Raw genomic sequence first — 14,308 nt, 5'->3', positions numbered from 1 at the left:
GGCAGTGTCCACAGTCCCTTTCCTGGCACTGCATTGCCCTTTCTCCATGCCACCATGACAGCTGACCGTGGAGGGGAGGATGGCGAGTGGAGCTGCCTGTGGCAGTGCCAGCAGAGCCCACAGTGGGCAGGCTGGGGAGGTAGCTGGTGTGGTGAGTTGTCCTCTTCTTCCTGGGCAGCATGGTGAGGGGCTGTTCCCCATGGAACCTAGGCATTTTGAAAGCCCCACACTTCCAAGAGCTGCACCTTGAAGTTCTCCTGGCAGAGCGGAGGGTTGTCAAAGGTTTCGCAGTGCTCCGTGCGCCCCAGGAGCAGGTTGGCATCGAGGGACAGGGCTTGGCCTCCCCCTCCACCTGCAAATGCAAGCAAGATGGTCAGGATCTGCTCTCTCCCCATCACTGCTGCAGCAGGGATGCTCTCCCCACCGATGAGGACTCTCAGGACTGCACCCACCTCTCAGCTGGGCTGTGTCCTTTGGCCACAGCACAGAGCTGGGCTGGGGATGCCCTGAGCTGCCTTCTCTGCTAATCTGGATTTTAGCCTGGAGGCAGAGCTCCTGGAGAGCTCCCTGCAGGGCAGCTGGCACACAGCAGCCAGTGGGAGAGGTTGCCCTTGCAGCACCAGCTGAGTTCTTAAACTTCTTGGAGAGCTGGAGAACAAGGAAAGCTCCTTGCATCCCCACAGCCAGGCTTGCCTTGACCCTGAGGACTGGAAGGGAGGCAGAGGCAGCCATCTGTGCTGCAGATGTTTCTGACTTGCTGCAGTCCTGCACGGAACCCACCCCGGCAGTGGTGGGGCACACCGTGCCCAAGCCTGTCCTGGCAGACGGCAGCACGAGCAGGCAGCTGGCGTGTCTGCTCCAGGTGACTAAGCCTGGCCCTTCCTTGGGCTGATCCCCACCTGCATCTCTTTTCCTTTCTGCACAAAGCAAAGGGAAGGGCTGGGAAAGGACACACCAGCCCCAAGGGTGCAAACCTTGCCTGGAGGTTTGGGCTATGGTGCTCCACCTCAGCTGGCAGAACCCTTCTGGGGCCCTCAGGGGTGTCCTTGCCCTTGTGCAGCTTTGCACTCTCCCGCTAATTTGAGGAAGAGAGGAATGACTTCCTCTCCCCTGACTCTAAGTTCATATCCTAAACCAGGAGGTCTTTGCCTCTACAGGCAGTTGAGATTTTAACCTGGAGCAGAGCCCTTTTCAGTTGAAGCGGTGGTGTGTCGGTCAGTGGGTGCCCACCAGTGATTACCTATAACGATCCCTTCCCGTGAGCCGGACATGAACATGGAGGCTGTTTTGGAAGGCAGAAGGAAGTGCCTGATGGCCAGAAATGGGGAGAGACGGCCTTTCCTCTGCAGCGTGGGCACGGTGAGATGGTTCGAGCTGGTGCCGCAGCCATCCGGGGAGGAGCTGAGGGGGGACGCAGGAGAGGGGGAAGGTGACCGCTGGCGTGAGCGTGGCACGGCTTTGGCCAGCTCTGGCCTCTTGATGAACACCCACTCATACCTCTCTGTCTCAGGGTGTACCTGGAAAAAGCAGGAGAAATGTGATGAGCCCTGTCCTTTGGAGCATCTCTCCATTGCTGGGGCTGGGGAAGATAGCGCTATCTGGCCAGGCAGGTCAGGGGCCAAATGCCACATGCCACATCCAGACCCGGGGCAGGGAAGGGATAAGGTGCCCTGGCAGTGCCAGGGCTGCTGTGGAGGTGGCTGTGGGTGAGAAACTGGTTTTGTCTTCACCAGTCACTGCCCAAGATGGGCAAACCTGCACTGCCACATTGCTGGGTGGATGCTGGATGGATGCAGGCGGGATACCAGATGGATGCTGGACTTTGCCTCCAGGACCTCTTGGACCAACTCAGCCTGCACCTTCCGCAGGGAACCCAGGGCTGGTTTGGGAATGCTCCATCCAAGAGCTACCCCAAGCAAACAGGGCAGAAACCTGCCCTGCCACGCATGCTGCCCTGCCGTCATCTTGGGAGGATGCTCCAAGACCCATCTGGGTTTATTGTGCTTTGCCTCAGGGGCTCGAGGCAGGCCAGCTCACCCAGAGTAGTTCGTTCTCCCTTTGCTCTGATCCAGCACAGCAATTTCTGTGCTGCTGCCTCCTGCCAGAGCTAAGGGACAGCAGTGAGACTGTGGCAAGGAAGCAGCCTGGTGCCACCATGCCCTTAGTTGTTAGATTGGTAGAGGAAAATGTAATTAACAAACAAATCTACAAGCATAAACTCAGAAATAAAATGTGACTTACAGTGAACACAAAGCACTCCCCTGTCCCAAAAAAGCCTGATGTTGCCCTGCTCTTTTTCCTTTCACTCCAGTCAGAGGAGAGAAATGCTCCACACACCTTTGGGAGAGAGCACAGGAGCTGTCAGCAGGAGAGCCGGCTGGAACCAGAGCAAGCCCCAGAAACACCGTTCATCACATGTGCCTTCAGGAGGGCGAGGGCTCTGTGATGTCCCCTGGGGCAATCAAAGAGCCAAATTCTGTTATGCCAGCTAAATCCTGTGCTGACAAGTCACTGGGGCTCTGGATATCAATCCACTCAGCTTCAGTGCCTAAGTGGGTGTTCTGGGAGATTTGGGGGGGTTGCTCTTTTGCAGCAGAGGCGATTACAGTGAGCTCTGTGCTGGTTGATGGAACACGGCCAGTCCGGCTGTGCTGATGCGTTCCCTGGCCCAGGCTTGGGAGCAGGAGCTGTGCCTTCCCCCCTCTGAGCCCAGGGCAGCTCCCACCAATGGCAAGGAATAACCGTGTGGCTCAAAGCATTATGTGACCAGTATTGCAGCACGCTGTGGACGTGGGTCTAGGGGTCCTTTGTCCTCAGCTGGCTCCCGGCCGGTGGCAAGGTGGTTGCCTGTTTTATGAGTCTTTAGATAAAATGTGTTTTCAAATGGCAAAGACTCGGGTACGTGTTTTTTCTACCTAAAAGGCTTTTAACCAGTCCTAGGGCTTCTTCCATTTGTGGTCAGGCTGACCCTGGTGTGGACGTGCTTGACTTGACTGTGGCTGGGGGGGACCTGCCGAGAGGGGGGAACTCTTGCCTGTCCTGGGTACTAGCTAAGGAACAAAATGAGCTAAAATGTGTAGGAAACAGGATCTTATGTGTCACCTTCTCTTTTCTGCACAAGGTCCAAGGGGGTGGCAGGGTGTCTATCTCTGCACCACGCTGAAGTGCCAGGCTTGGGAAATCAGGACGGGTAGGTCAATAAATCTTTGGGATGCCTGAAAAATTTACAGAACTTGCCTCTGTTGTTTGCTGAAGAGTGGAGAGGTAAAATAAAGGTTTAGGAGCCACTCTCAGAGTCTCCAGGAAGAGGCCTGGCTCAGGGGTTTTGCAATTATTTCACGACTTTCAAATATTGCAGAAGCTGTCCTTACTTCTCTCCCATTTCCCTTGTGTGGCTGCTCTTACAATCAGAGAGAGATCCCTGCTTTTAATGCATTGAAAGTCAGTCCTGGCTCAGGCAAAGCATCTGCTGACTTCGGGAAAGTTTGCTTAGTCAGGACTTCATGATTTAGTCTGTATTTGCAATAAAAGAGTATCACTCATGGCCTCTCTCCACCTCACTGACTCCTCTGTTTCCCTCCTTTAGACCAGTATGTGTCTAAGGTGGCTCTTGGTGCTGGGAGCTGGGACAGATCCCTGGACAGGGCAGGAGAGGGACCACAGCCCTGCAGCTGCTCCGAGAAGTGCTGGTGGGGTCACCATCCTTCCCCACATTGGCACCGGTGCAGCCCATTTCTCTGTTTGGGAAACACTTACCTCCCCCTCTGTTGTTTTTATGAGCAGCACCGTCGGTTCGTAACCTTCACAGCACGTGTAAAACCTGCAGAGATGAACAAGGAGGGTGGGTTGGTGGGAGTCTGAGACCCAGGAGCAGCGTGCCATGCAGAGAGCCCGGGTGTGTGGTGAGTGTGAGGCTGTAAAGGACAGTGGAGAGGGGTGGCTGCTCTTCTCAGCCTATTGCTGTGCTGGCAGCTGGCCCGAGGGAGCTTGTGGAAGGATAGCAGCAGAAATTCATCATCATGCTCAGTAGCTCAGCATGCTCAAGCAGCTTCAGTGTTTGTGCAGGAACTGGGCGGGGAAGCTGGTTTATGGGACTTCTCAAGTTATCATTTTTGCTTGGTGGAGCAAGTAGGAGCTCAGATAAATCCAGACACTAAATTCTCCCACCCTGCCCTCAAGGACCAAGCTGGAGAGGATGATGCTTCATGGGGGGAGCATAAAACCAAACAAGCTTGTTTTTAATCTGGACGTGTTTCGTAATCTGGGCTCTGCACCCTGTTGCTGCCTTGGAAAGGTGCAGGGCTGTGCTTCCCAGGATGGGGATGCACCATGGTGCCATGGGGCACCCGCTTGCCTCACAGGGGCTGGGCTCGTGGTGTTAACAGAGGCACCACCATCAGCCCCACCTTTCAACACCGCCCTGAAAACAGGGCCAGAATGAGCAGCAGTGAGCCGCGTCTCAGCAGAGTCACACCTTGGCACTGAGCGTTGCAGGGATGTCCCTGCTTCCCACCACACCCTTCGCTCCCTGGCTGTGGCAGCCACTGGGCTCTTTCTATTGCAATTTTGGGCATTGGTCATGACATTTGGGCTCTGTTAACTTGCGTTTAGAGGGTTTGATGTCTCCTCTATCGCAGGATACTGTTTGCCCCCTGCCCTGAGCTCTGCCTGCTCTGCAAGTGCAACCTCGCAGCTGAACGTGCTCCTACAGAGGAGCAGGTTTGGGTTTCCTGACTGAAAACATTCATGCGAAGGCAGCCTCAGCCCACTGGAAAGCTTTTGCTGCATCACGGCTTGGGAAGTCAATGGCAAACTTGTTTTCCAGCTCAGTTTTGAGTCACAACACTGACTGCAGCGTGCAGCAGCTGCCCTGTGCTCCGTGCCACTGGGAGAGAGCTGGAGCCCTGGGGCTGGCTTGCTGGCTGGGCCTGGCCAGTCGTAGCACGCCCAGCATGGCATGGCACATGGGGACGTCCCCCTGCACAGCACATCTGCAAGGCTCGATGTTCCCCATGCAGTGCTGAGTTGCTGATTGTCATCTGACTGAGCCTCAGCCCTGTCCCCTACAGCCAGCACTGGCCCACACCACACTCAAGACACATCAAGGCCGAGAGAGTCCTCAGGAAACCTTAGATGTACCCCACGGACACTACACATGACTCCTTTTCTACAGCACCAACCTTTACCCAGTTTTGTGCTTGGCTCATCTGACCCGACCTGACCTGACAGGCAGATGATGCTTTACCTCTGCAGGCTGCAACCGTCTTCTGAGGTGGAGAAGAGAAGCAATGGAGGGAAGAGGGAAAAGCGCTCAGGGATCCAGGACCAGATGATGCGCATCTCCTGAGCCGTTACAATGCTGGAGCTGAAGTTCTGGATGTCCACGGCCAGGTGGAAGGACTGCCTGCATGAGGGAGGATGTCCATTACTGCCAAACTGGGGTGCCCATCTGCTTTTAGGGGTGCAGCCCCCATGCATCAGGTTTTGTCATGCTTTTTGCATCATGAGCTTTCTGTTAACATCACTAGCCCTAACTGTACAATGCCTCGTAACAGGGTCCCCTACGAGGGGCTGCGAGGCACCTAACATAGCCAAAGCTTCGGGAGATATCTGAAGCTCCCCCCATGTTGTGTCTCCACTGTAACTCACCTTCTAACTGCTCAGCCCCAAGAGCTGGAAAACAGAGAGGTCTCCTTACCTGCTCTGCACCATGGTTATGCCCCTCTCCATTAATGCCTTCCTGTTGGCCATCTGGAGGAGCCAGATTTCCTTGCGGGAGAACAGCCGGATGCCAAAGGCTCTCTCTAGGAGTTTGTCAACAGTCACGTGCTCAGCAATGTTCTGCACAAAAACCTGCAGGTCTGCTTTGATGTTGGTCCCCTCCAGCTCGGTGGAGGTCACTGAAAGCCTGTACTGCTTCAGCAAGGCCAGAGCAATGCGGTAGAGGACCTTCTGCCCCTCCATCAGGTAGACATCAAAGATGCGGATGGCATAACTGAAAGGGAGATCATGAAAGAGCCATGATAACCATTCGGAGTAGACCTCAAAGACGTTCTCAGAGGTGCTGGCTATGAGTTTGTGAGCTGCTGGGCAGTGCTTGTTGGCCAGATCCCCAAAAGTCATGCAGGAGGCCTGGTGGGCCAGGAAGGACTGGTCAATGTAGCTGGTGTGGGAAGTGTTGCTGGCAATGAGGCGAGAGATGTTCTCAAAGCACTGAGCTTCATCTTTGCTGTAGTGCAGCAGCAGAGCCACCAGAGAGGGGAGGATTGGGCTGTAGGTTATGTCAGGGAAAAGGTTGCCAACACAGATGAGGATCTTCTTCAAGGCAGTGACACCTTCCAGGTTGAGGCAGTACGTGGGCATGGAGCATCCTTCCAGGAACTCAGGCAAAGGGTGGGAGCTCACACTCAGCTTCCCGAAGAGCCGACTTGCCACATCCCTGTAGACGAGAGCATCTGGAGTGACAAGCCGGCAGGTAACCTGCTGGATGAGCTGGTGGTAGACCTGAGCTCTCAGAATGTGGCTCGCTGCCCAGTAGCCTCCTCTTGCCAGCTTCTTCAGCTCCTTCTGAGGCTTGCTGAGGATGTCTTGGGGGATAGGCGCCTCTTGCTCTGGATCTGGCATCCTGTCCCAATCCACAAACTGTCCACAGCCCAGAGAAGAGGAGGCATCGATGTCCCAAGTGTCAGCCTCGGACGTAATCACGATGGTGACTGGAGGTGAGCCAAACATCTCTGTAGGACAAAGACCTTTTATTCAGCACACTCCACCATCCCAGCTGACAGCGTTTCACCCTGGCTGACGCTGCTTTGAAGTCTTACAGCAACATCTTGTATTTCAATAGTTATTGTCCCCGCTGAAAAGGGAAGGGTTTCAGAAGGCTTTGCCTGACTGGAACTGCTTGCTTTGCCCTCGCCTGCTCACATCAGCTCAAGCCCCTGGTGAAACCACTGTCCTGGGGGCTCAGGGAAGTGTAGGGCCAGGTACCAGCTGGGTGTTAGGACTGCTTCTCCATACCATGAGGGGCTTTGCACCCCCCAAAAAGCTCCTGACCTCCCAGCCTGTGACCTGCCAAGAGGGGGGTGCAGAGGGCAGGGACACAGTCCCTGTCTGCCAGGGATGACCATGGGACAGCAGCATTACACCACTGAGGATAACAAGCAGCTCCATCCTAGCCCAGCTCCGCGATGCTGAGGCCAAGAGGGACCATTTGCATTGTGTCCCCTCCCAAGGACAGAGCGGGGCAGGAGGCAGTGTCCTGTCCAAGTCTGGCAGCCCAATATCAGGCTGCTACGAGCCCAGATGGAACAGGCAAAGTTGGCCTCAGGCGTCTGCCCTCCCTCTTACTGCCTCCTGCCAAAGTCTCCTGCAAAAGTGTCTTGACCCCTCCAACCGCTTGGGTGCCAGGGAGAAGGTGCAAGGAGAAGGAGCTGCAGCAAGAGGGGCTCACCAAGGGTGTGGGGATGGTCTGTGGGGTGCCAAAGGGTCCCCGTTTCCTGCATGTCCCCATGCACCTCGAAAGACCCCATCCAGGGGACCACACGCAGGGGATGGCCAGCGTCTGGGAAGCCCCTTGGAGACAGAAGGTCCCTCGGGGGAGGCTCCTGCACACAGCACGGTGGAAGCCGCCAGCCCTGTTCTGGGAAGAGCAGAGTTTGAGCTCCTCCTAGAGAGAAGTGAGCAGCATATTTCCCGAGATTGCAGGAGAGCTCAGCTCCAAACCCTGCACAAGGAGACAAATGGGTCTCCATGGTCTCTGCATGGGTGAGTTCTGCTGTGCAGTGATTAATTGTCAAGGATAAAGTCAATCAGTGCACACATTAATCCCCTGATATGTTTATCTTGGACGTGTTCAGTTGGATTGGGGAGTCCAGGATGGATTGGCACTGAGCCAAATCTCCTCTGCTCTGGCCCTAAGGGGACACGAGGGGACAGCATGGTCCTGGCCCCGTGTGCCACATGCAGGCAGCACACGTTGAGGGGGTCTGTTGAGGAATGGCTCAGGGATAAGGGTCACAGTTCGACTGAGCAATTGTACGACCAGAGCCTGTTTTAGTAGGCCCTAATTGACATAAGTTGAGTGGAATTTTCCTCTACACACAGTTTAGCTGCTACATGCAGTTTAGCAAGAACAGGCTGGCCTTGCAGGGTAAGAAGTGAAACAACTTTGTAGAAGGAGCAGCGCTTGGCAAGCAGGATGCGCTGATATAGTTTTTACTGACTCTGTGAGAACCGCAAGTAAGAGAACAATGCAAGTCTGTAAACGCAACCTTCAGTATTGTAACCAATCATTTAATGCCTAGAGGTATGATGTAACTAATCACCAATCACCTAATGCCTAATAGACATAACTAACTGTATAAATGAGTGTTATCCGGGCTAATAAATCGATTCATGATCTATCACTCATATTGAGTCGGCCTCATGAGTCCTCCGCCGCTCGCAGGGGTCCAGGCCCCTGGGCTGCTCTCAGGGTGGGTTTGACTCTGGCTGCAGCTCTCCAGTTCAGTCTGGCCCCTGCTCCAGTTCAGTCAAACCAGCAGATCAGGTTCAGTTCTGGTTTGGGGAAAGGGCAGCAGTTTTCACTGGTTGTTGCTCAGCCTGACTCCCTGCTTTGAAGACAGACCCTGAGTACAGTCATGCAGGATTCTAGCCATAGAAACCAGGCTAAAACCAACACTGGGGTTGAAGTGAGGCTGTTTGCACTGCCACAGTCCCCAAATTCACCTTGACCTTGGGGCTGGACACATCATGAGGGTGCTGCCCTGCCCGAAGTACTGAGGAGCATCAACCCGAGCCCACTTGGCTGCAAGTCCCCCAGCCCAGGGCGCTGGCTGGTGGGTCCAGCTCTGCCCACCCTGGGCCATGCTGGGGGTGCTGGGGAAGGAAATGTGGGTCCAGCCCCTCTCTGCTGGATTTGGCCCTGGCATGAGCAGGGCCAGCAAGAGCTTCCTGCATCTTCCCCGGCGCGAGATGTGTCCCCGGCTGCAGTTCACTCACCTTGCCCAGTGTCCGTGTTATCACCCTTGGCCGGCTCGGCCATGGGGAAGCTGCCGGCTGCTCCCCCGGGGGAGTGGGGCAGGCTGAGCCCCACCTGCAGCATGTGCCCAGGCTCCAGTGCACCCCGCTGCCGGCCCCCCTCTGTCCCTGTCACCTGTCCTGACTTTTAATGCGAGTGCCAGCCTGCTGGCACAGGAGGTTTATTTGGTGTAAATAGGGTGAGGGGTGGAGCAGCTCCCATGCCTGCGTCGCCCCTTCCTGCCACAATCCTGTGCCAAGGCCAGGGAGGGGGACGTAAACAGCACGTGGGATGAGATAGCCATCAAACCGGTAACACGATCGTTAAACATAATAATCTATTTTTCCCAAGGATAACCTTAATTTTCCTGCTCTAGGGTTCACTACCTTCGCCAGCATCACGGGACAGGGAGGGTGCCACAGGGGTGAGGGAGGGCTGGGGCTGCCATGGCCATCACCCGTCCTTGAAGGAAGGAAACATCAACACAGCCAGTGGGTTTGCAACCGCTTCCCACTGGATGGTCTCGGGGGAGTTGCAAAGAGAAGCACGTGCGCAGCAAGTGCCAGGAACTGACTGACAAGGGAGACGTTGGGGCCAGGGGGACTAAGTGACGCCCTTCTGCAACCGCCCTGTGCACCCTTAGGGATGTTTTTTGTGGCTGGGTGTGCGGCGATGTGCTGGTCATGTTTGTGGCATTTCTTCAGCGCTGGTTGGCAAAAACACCCAGGGAAATTTGGGGTGATGCAGACATGCACCCTGCAGCACCCCAGGCCACCTGTGTACACAGTTGCTCAGCAAGAGCACAAAATGGGATCGCTGCAGGTGCAGTTCTGGTGCTTCAGTATTTCCATTCTGTCACCCTTTGAAATGGTTGTTATTGATTGACTTTTATCTCAAAATACGTGGGAGAATGACAAACTGTCTGTTGTACTTAAGAGGCAAAAGAGCTGAGTTGAAGGAAAAGTATGGTCCAACAGCTGAGAGATGCTCCCAGCAGTATCACACCAGTCAGACGCTGTGACCTGGAGAACTCGCAGCTCAGGCTGCACTTAAAAGTGGGCATTTTTATAGGTATCTTAACATTTTTGAAGAGTTTTTTTTTTTTTTTTCTCTTAAAGAATCGGACTTTTTCTCTTGTGATAACAGCCACTGCGGGTTGTTGCTGCCTTGCCTCCCTTCCTATGCCTGCACTGCATCCCTGAGCATCCACTGGCACCAGTGGCCTTGGGCCATCTGTCGCCAAGCAGGAGCAAATCCCCTCCTCTGCAAATCCCCTCCTTTCTGGATCAAATACCTCTGGTATGATGCGCCAAAATCTGACAGGCTCTCCTGTCATCCCTCTCCTCCTGCCAAGCTGGGAGCCCAAGGAAGTGGGGGTGAAAGGCTGTGTCAGCGAATAACCCCCGGGTGCTGTGCTGGGTGGGTGGGAGGTGAGGGGCTGTTTCCCAGCGGGAGGCTCCTACTCTGCACCCAGAGCCTGTCTGTGCACTTGGTGGGCAGCTCTGCTCTATGTGCTGTATCCACAGCGGTGGGTGATGGGCCCCAGCTCCCGCGGGTCCCCATGCCGCACCCTGCTCTGGCTCCCGGTGCCGAGGAGTCATTTATTCTCTCTCCAACTCAAACCCTTTTGCCCAGGCTCTTACAGCTGCAGGTCCTGCTGCCTTCCCCAGGACCTTGCTGGCTGCCTTTTCCGTTTGCTTTTTCTAGGGCAGCGGATGCCTCTCCCTGCCAGACTGAAGCAGCTCTGAATCCTCCCACAGCCCCAGCATCCATCTGCTGCCTCCCCGGCAGATGCTCTGCTCCATGTCCAGATGGGAGATGAAAGTGAATTAGGGACGGTGCAAAATGGATCATTGCTTCTTGTGTTTTTAAAGGCAAAAAAAATTAAATATGTAGAGACCGTGCCGGCTCTGGATGAGCCACGCAGCTGGAGGCCATAAATGTTTCATACTGACTGTTTGCAAGAGGAGCCAGCCTGATTGGGATGCGCAAAGAGGGCTGGTGAGAAGAGCTTCACCCCAGGGATGGAGCTCGCACCAGCGGGGCTGCCAGGGCCAGTGGGACCCCCTGAGCCACCCCACATGGCTTCACTTGGTGCCCAGGACACTCCTGGCACCTGGGCTCTGCTCAGCCATGGCATCACAATCCCAAGCACCCGCCTTGAGAGCGTTGTTCTGAGTCCCTCTGCAGCAGGAGGGGGATGTATCCCCACTCCCTACTCCACCATGTCCCCCATCTCTGCCCAGTCACTGGGGAGAGCAAATGTGAAATGAGGTGGTGCCTGGGGGTGCTCAGCACCTCCCCAAACCAGCCCCAGGGCGGCACTTGCTCCCCACTGCACATGCGGATCCTCTTCCTCCTCTCTCGAAGGCCACCCCAGCCCAGAGGCTTTGCTACTGCGTCCAAGCCCTCACCCAGAGCTGCAGCCGCCTGGAAATACGCTGCCAAGGATGCGCTCATTACCGTGGCATGCCACAGCAGTGTGGTAGCAGCCCCACGTTATGAGGGCTATAAAACATCACTAGCAGTACCTTGCCGCTGCGTTTCGGGCACCCGTACTGATGTTCATATCTGCACTGATTTGTGTCACCAATGACACCCCAAAAAAGGAGGAGAGGCCACATCCCGGGCGTGGGAAAGGCTCTTTGGGCTGGGACAGAGCAAAAGGCAGCGCACACACACTGGCCAGTGACTGCAGAGCAGCCTCCACAGCCAAAATATTGACAATGTCAACACTGTCCAGCGTCACGGCCACTTCCTGGCAGCCCGGCCCTGCTGTTGCTGCTGGCCAGGGGACAGCGAGGAGGGGGACAGGGACATCGGTGAGGGCAGGGAAGGGAAGGGCAGGGCAGGCAGCAACGGCCATTTGGGGATGGGCAGGGACAGGGGATGGGGCTGAGGGTCTGGAGAAGGGAAAGGGCAGCTGCCTGAAGGAAGGGGAATGCAGGAGAAGGGAAGGCAGGAAGGCAGGGAGCAAAGGCAGCGGGGGCTGGAGGAGCCCTGCCCCAGGGGGACAGCCTGCTCCAGCATGGGGAGGTGTCGGGGGTGCAGGCAGCACCCTGGGCGTGTTTTGAAGTGACCCTTGAAGGTGAGATGCTGCAGCTCAGAGTGGGAAACGGACAGGGTGACTTGCTGCTCGGCCTGGGGTTCATGTGGCTGCAGGGAGGGGAGGGGTGGAAGGAGGGAAGGAAGAAAGGAGGAGGAAAGAGTAAGCAGGAAGGAAGAAGAGAGGAAAGAGAGAAGACAGAGGAAGAATAGAGGAAGGAGAGAGAAGGGCGAAGAACAGATAGAGGAAGAAGGGAGGAAGGAGAGAGGAGGGAGAGAAAAGGAAGGGAGGAGGAAGGAGGGAGGATGGATGGAAGAACGAAAGAAGGAGAAAAGGAGGAGGGAGTATGGAAGGAGAAAGAAAAGAGGCAGTAGGGAGGAAGGAAGGAAGGATGGAAAAAGGAAGGAGGGAGGAAGAAGAGAGAAGGAAGGAAGGAATGAGCAAGGAAGGAGGAAGAGGGCGGGTGTCCTGCAGGGAAGTGCTAACCAGGGCAGACAGTCCTCTGGGAAGATGCAGCACCAGGACACGTCCCCCACGGTGCTGGATGGGGTGAACCAAGGCTTGGCCCCAGGAGTGACCACGCTGGGTGTCAGGCGTGGGGGCTCCTCGTCCCCTCCTGTTACACTGGTATTTAATGCTGATGCAAAAACCGTGAAACAAACAAAAATGCAACTTTTTCCATAAAAGTGTCCACTCCTTTCTTAACCTGGAAATCACCACAGTGGATCCTGGCGTGCAATGATGCTATTGGGATGCAGAGTATTGATTCCCGCTTCCCAGCGCTCGTCTGGTCCCTCCAGACTTCACCGCCCAGAATTAAACTGCTCTGACACTCAGAGCTGTTATTTCACAGAATTAGAGGCCAGAAAAATTGCCTAAGCACCGAGCAGCTGGTCCTTTCATTAGCCTGGATCTTTGCATCTTTCCAGGTATTTTGTGCTTCTCTGGAAGATCAAAAAGGGCTCCTGGAAAATCAGGAAGAAGCAATGGGCTTGGACGCAGTTTTGTTCCTGACCCAGGCATATTTCTGCCATTCCCAGGTCCCTGAGGGCATGGAGATACCCAGGTCTGGTGGACACCAGCTGTGTCCCCACACTTTCTCTGCCTCCTGGCTTTCTCTCTTCCAGTTCTTCTCCAGCCTGCTGCACCAAAACTCCCGCGGCACAGGTTGGGTTGAAGATTCCCTTGCTGTTGTCTATCAAGGGTGCTTATAGCTGTACATTTTAATCCAGCTCATAATATTATGACTGCAATAGCAATATACAGGTGCCCTGATGGCATCAAGGCACCCCAGTGAGGTGCAAGCTGCATGCGAGAGACCGTCAGTGCCCCGAGGAGCTGCTGCTTTCAGAGCTTGCTGTCGACATGCAAAGTTGAAAATATAAAGGATTTGTTTCTTCCTCAGCAGCAAAGGTCAGAGATGTGTGACACTGGGTCTGGCCTTGATGCAGGAGCCTTTGTCCCTCCCCGTGCAGCAGCGTCGCCAAGTGCACACTGCAGAAATCCCAAATTCCCCATGGGCATTAGGAAGAGCGCTGAATACTGTGTGGGTCCCAGCAGCACCCCAGGATATTGCAAGGGTTTCTGAGGAGGCTCTGGCTGCAGATTAAATGAGATGTCCTGGAGAGGTGAGGGGTTTCAGTTGCCCCATGCTTGTGAGGGCTCTATCCCTCCTTCTACCTGAAAGGAGGGTGTAGAGAGGTGGGGGTCAGTGTGTTCCTCCAGGTAACAAGCGACAGGAGAAGAGAAAATGACCTCAGGTTACACCAGGGGAGGTTTAGATTGGACAGTAGAAAAATTTCTTCACTGAAAAGGTTCTCAGGCTGCTCAGGCCAGTGGTGGGGTCCCCATCCCTGGAGGGATTTAAAAGATCAGTAGATGTGGTGCTGAGGGACATGGCTGGGCACTGGGCACATGGTGGTGCTGGGTTGACAGCTGGACCTACTGACCTTAGAAGTCCTTTCCAACCCTAGTGATTCTGTGATTCTACGATCCCCGGACTTTGCTGGCCGTGACCCACAGGCCCAGCGCCCCAGCTGAGCAGGCACCTCGGGGCTGGCAGCCCCATCTCTGCCACCCCGCCGGGCAGCACCGAGAGAGCCCAGCAGGGCCCTGCCAGGGCCAGGCCCCCACCGGGCAGATACAGCGGGGGGCCAGGGCAGAGCTGGGGACAGGCACGGCTCTGCATCCTGCACCCCGCACCCCTGAACCCCGTACACCTGCAACCCGCACCCCTGCACCCC

The 14,308-nt window shown here is 55.5% G+C and overlaps 1 protein-coding gene across 1 annotated transcript; it reads right to left on the bottom strand.

Annotated features, from left to right (window-relative positions):
- Positions 1 to 206: 206 nt before the first annotated feature.
- Positions 207 to 9,103, bottom strand: LOC104519040 (TBC1 domain family member 24). Its single transcript, XM_010170962.1, has 7 exons — positions 9,001 to 9,103; positions 5,699 to 6,734; positions 5,246 to 5,404; positions 3,757 to 3,820; positions 2,242 to 2,337; positions 1,241 to 1,517; positions 207 to 352 (listed from the first exon to the last, which is right to left on the bottom strand). Exons 1-7 carry the CDS (start codon positions 9,101 to 9,103, stop codon positions 207 to 209), a joined length of 1,881 nt encoding a protein of 626 aa, XP_010169264.1.
- Between the last annotated feature and the right edge of the window lie 5,205 nt (positions 9,104 to 14,308).

This window comes from Antrostomus carolinensis, unplaced genomic scaffold (assembly GCF_000700745.2).
Source record: "Antrostomus carolinensis isolate BGI_N321 unplaced genomic scaffold, ASM70074v2 scaffold31976, whole genome shotgun sequence".
NCBI classification, from domain to species: Eukaryota; Metazoa; Chordata; class Aves; order Caprimulgiformes; family Caprimulgidae; genus Antrostomus; species Antrostomus carolinensis.
The sequence above is the reverse complement of the archived record's forward strand: the minus strand, read 5'-3'. Positions and strand labels throughout refer to the sequence as shown.

What these genes read in the sequence shown, in the direction of transcription:
- LOC104519040 (XM_010170962.1), bottom strand. Translation starts at nt 9,103, where the DNA reads ATGCTGCAGGTGGGGCTCAGCCTGCCCCACTCCCCCGGGGGAGCAGCC. An exon ending in ATAACCATGGTGCAGAGCAG is followed by an intron (nt 5,405 to 5,698) that starts GTAAGGAGACCT and finishes TCCCTCATGCAG; the next exon opens with GCAGTCCTTCCACCTGGCCG. An exon ending in GACGGTTGCAGCCTGCAGAG is followed by an intron (nt 3,821 to 5,245) that starts GTAAAGCATCAT and finishes TCATCTCTGCAG; the next exon opens with GTTTTACACGTGCTGTGAAG.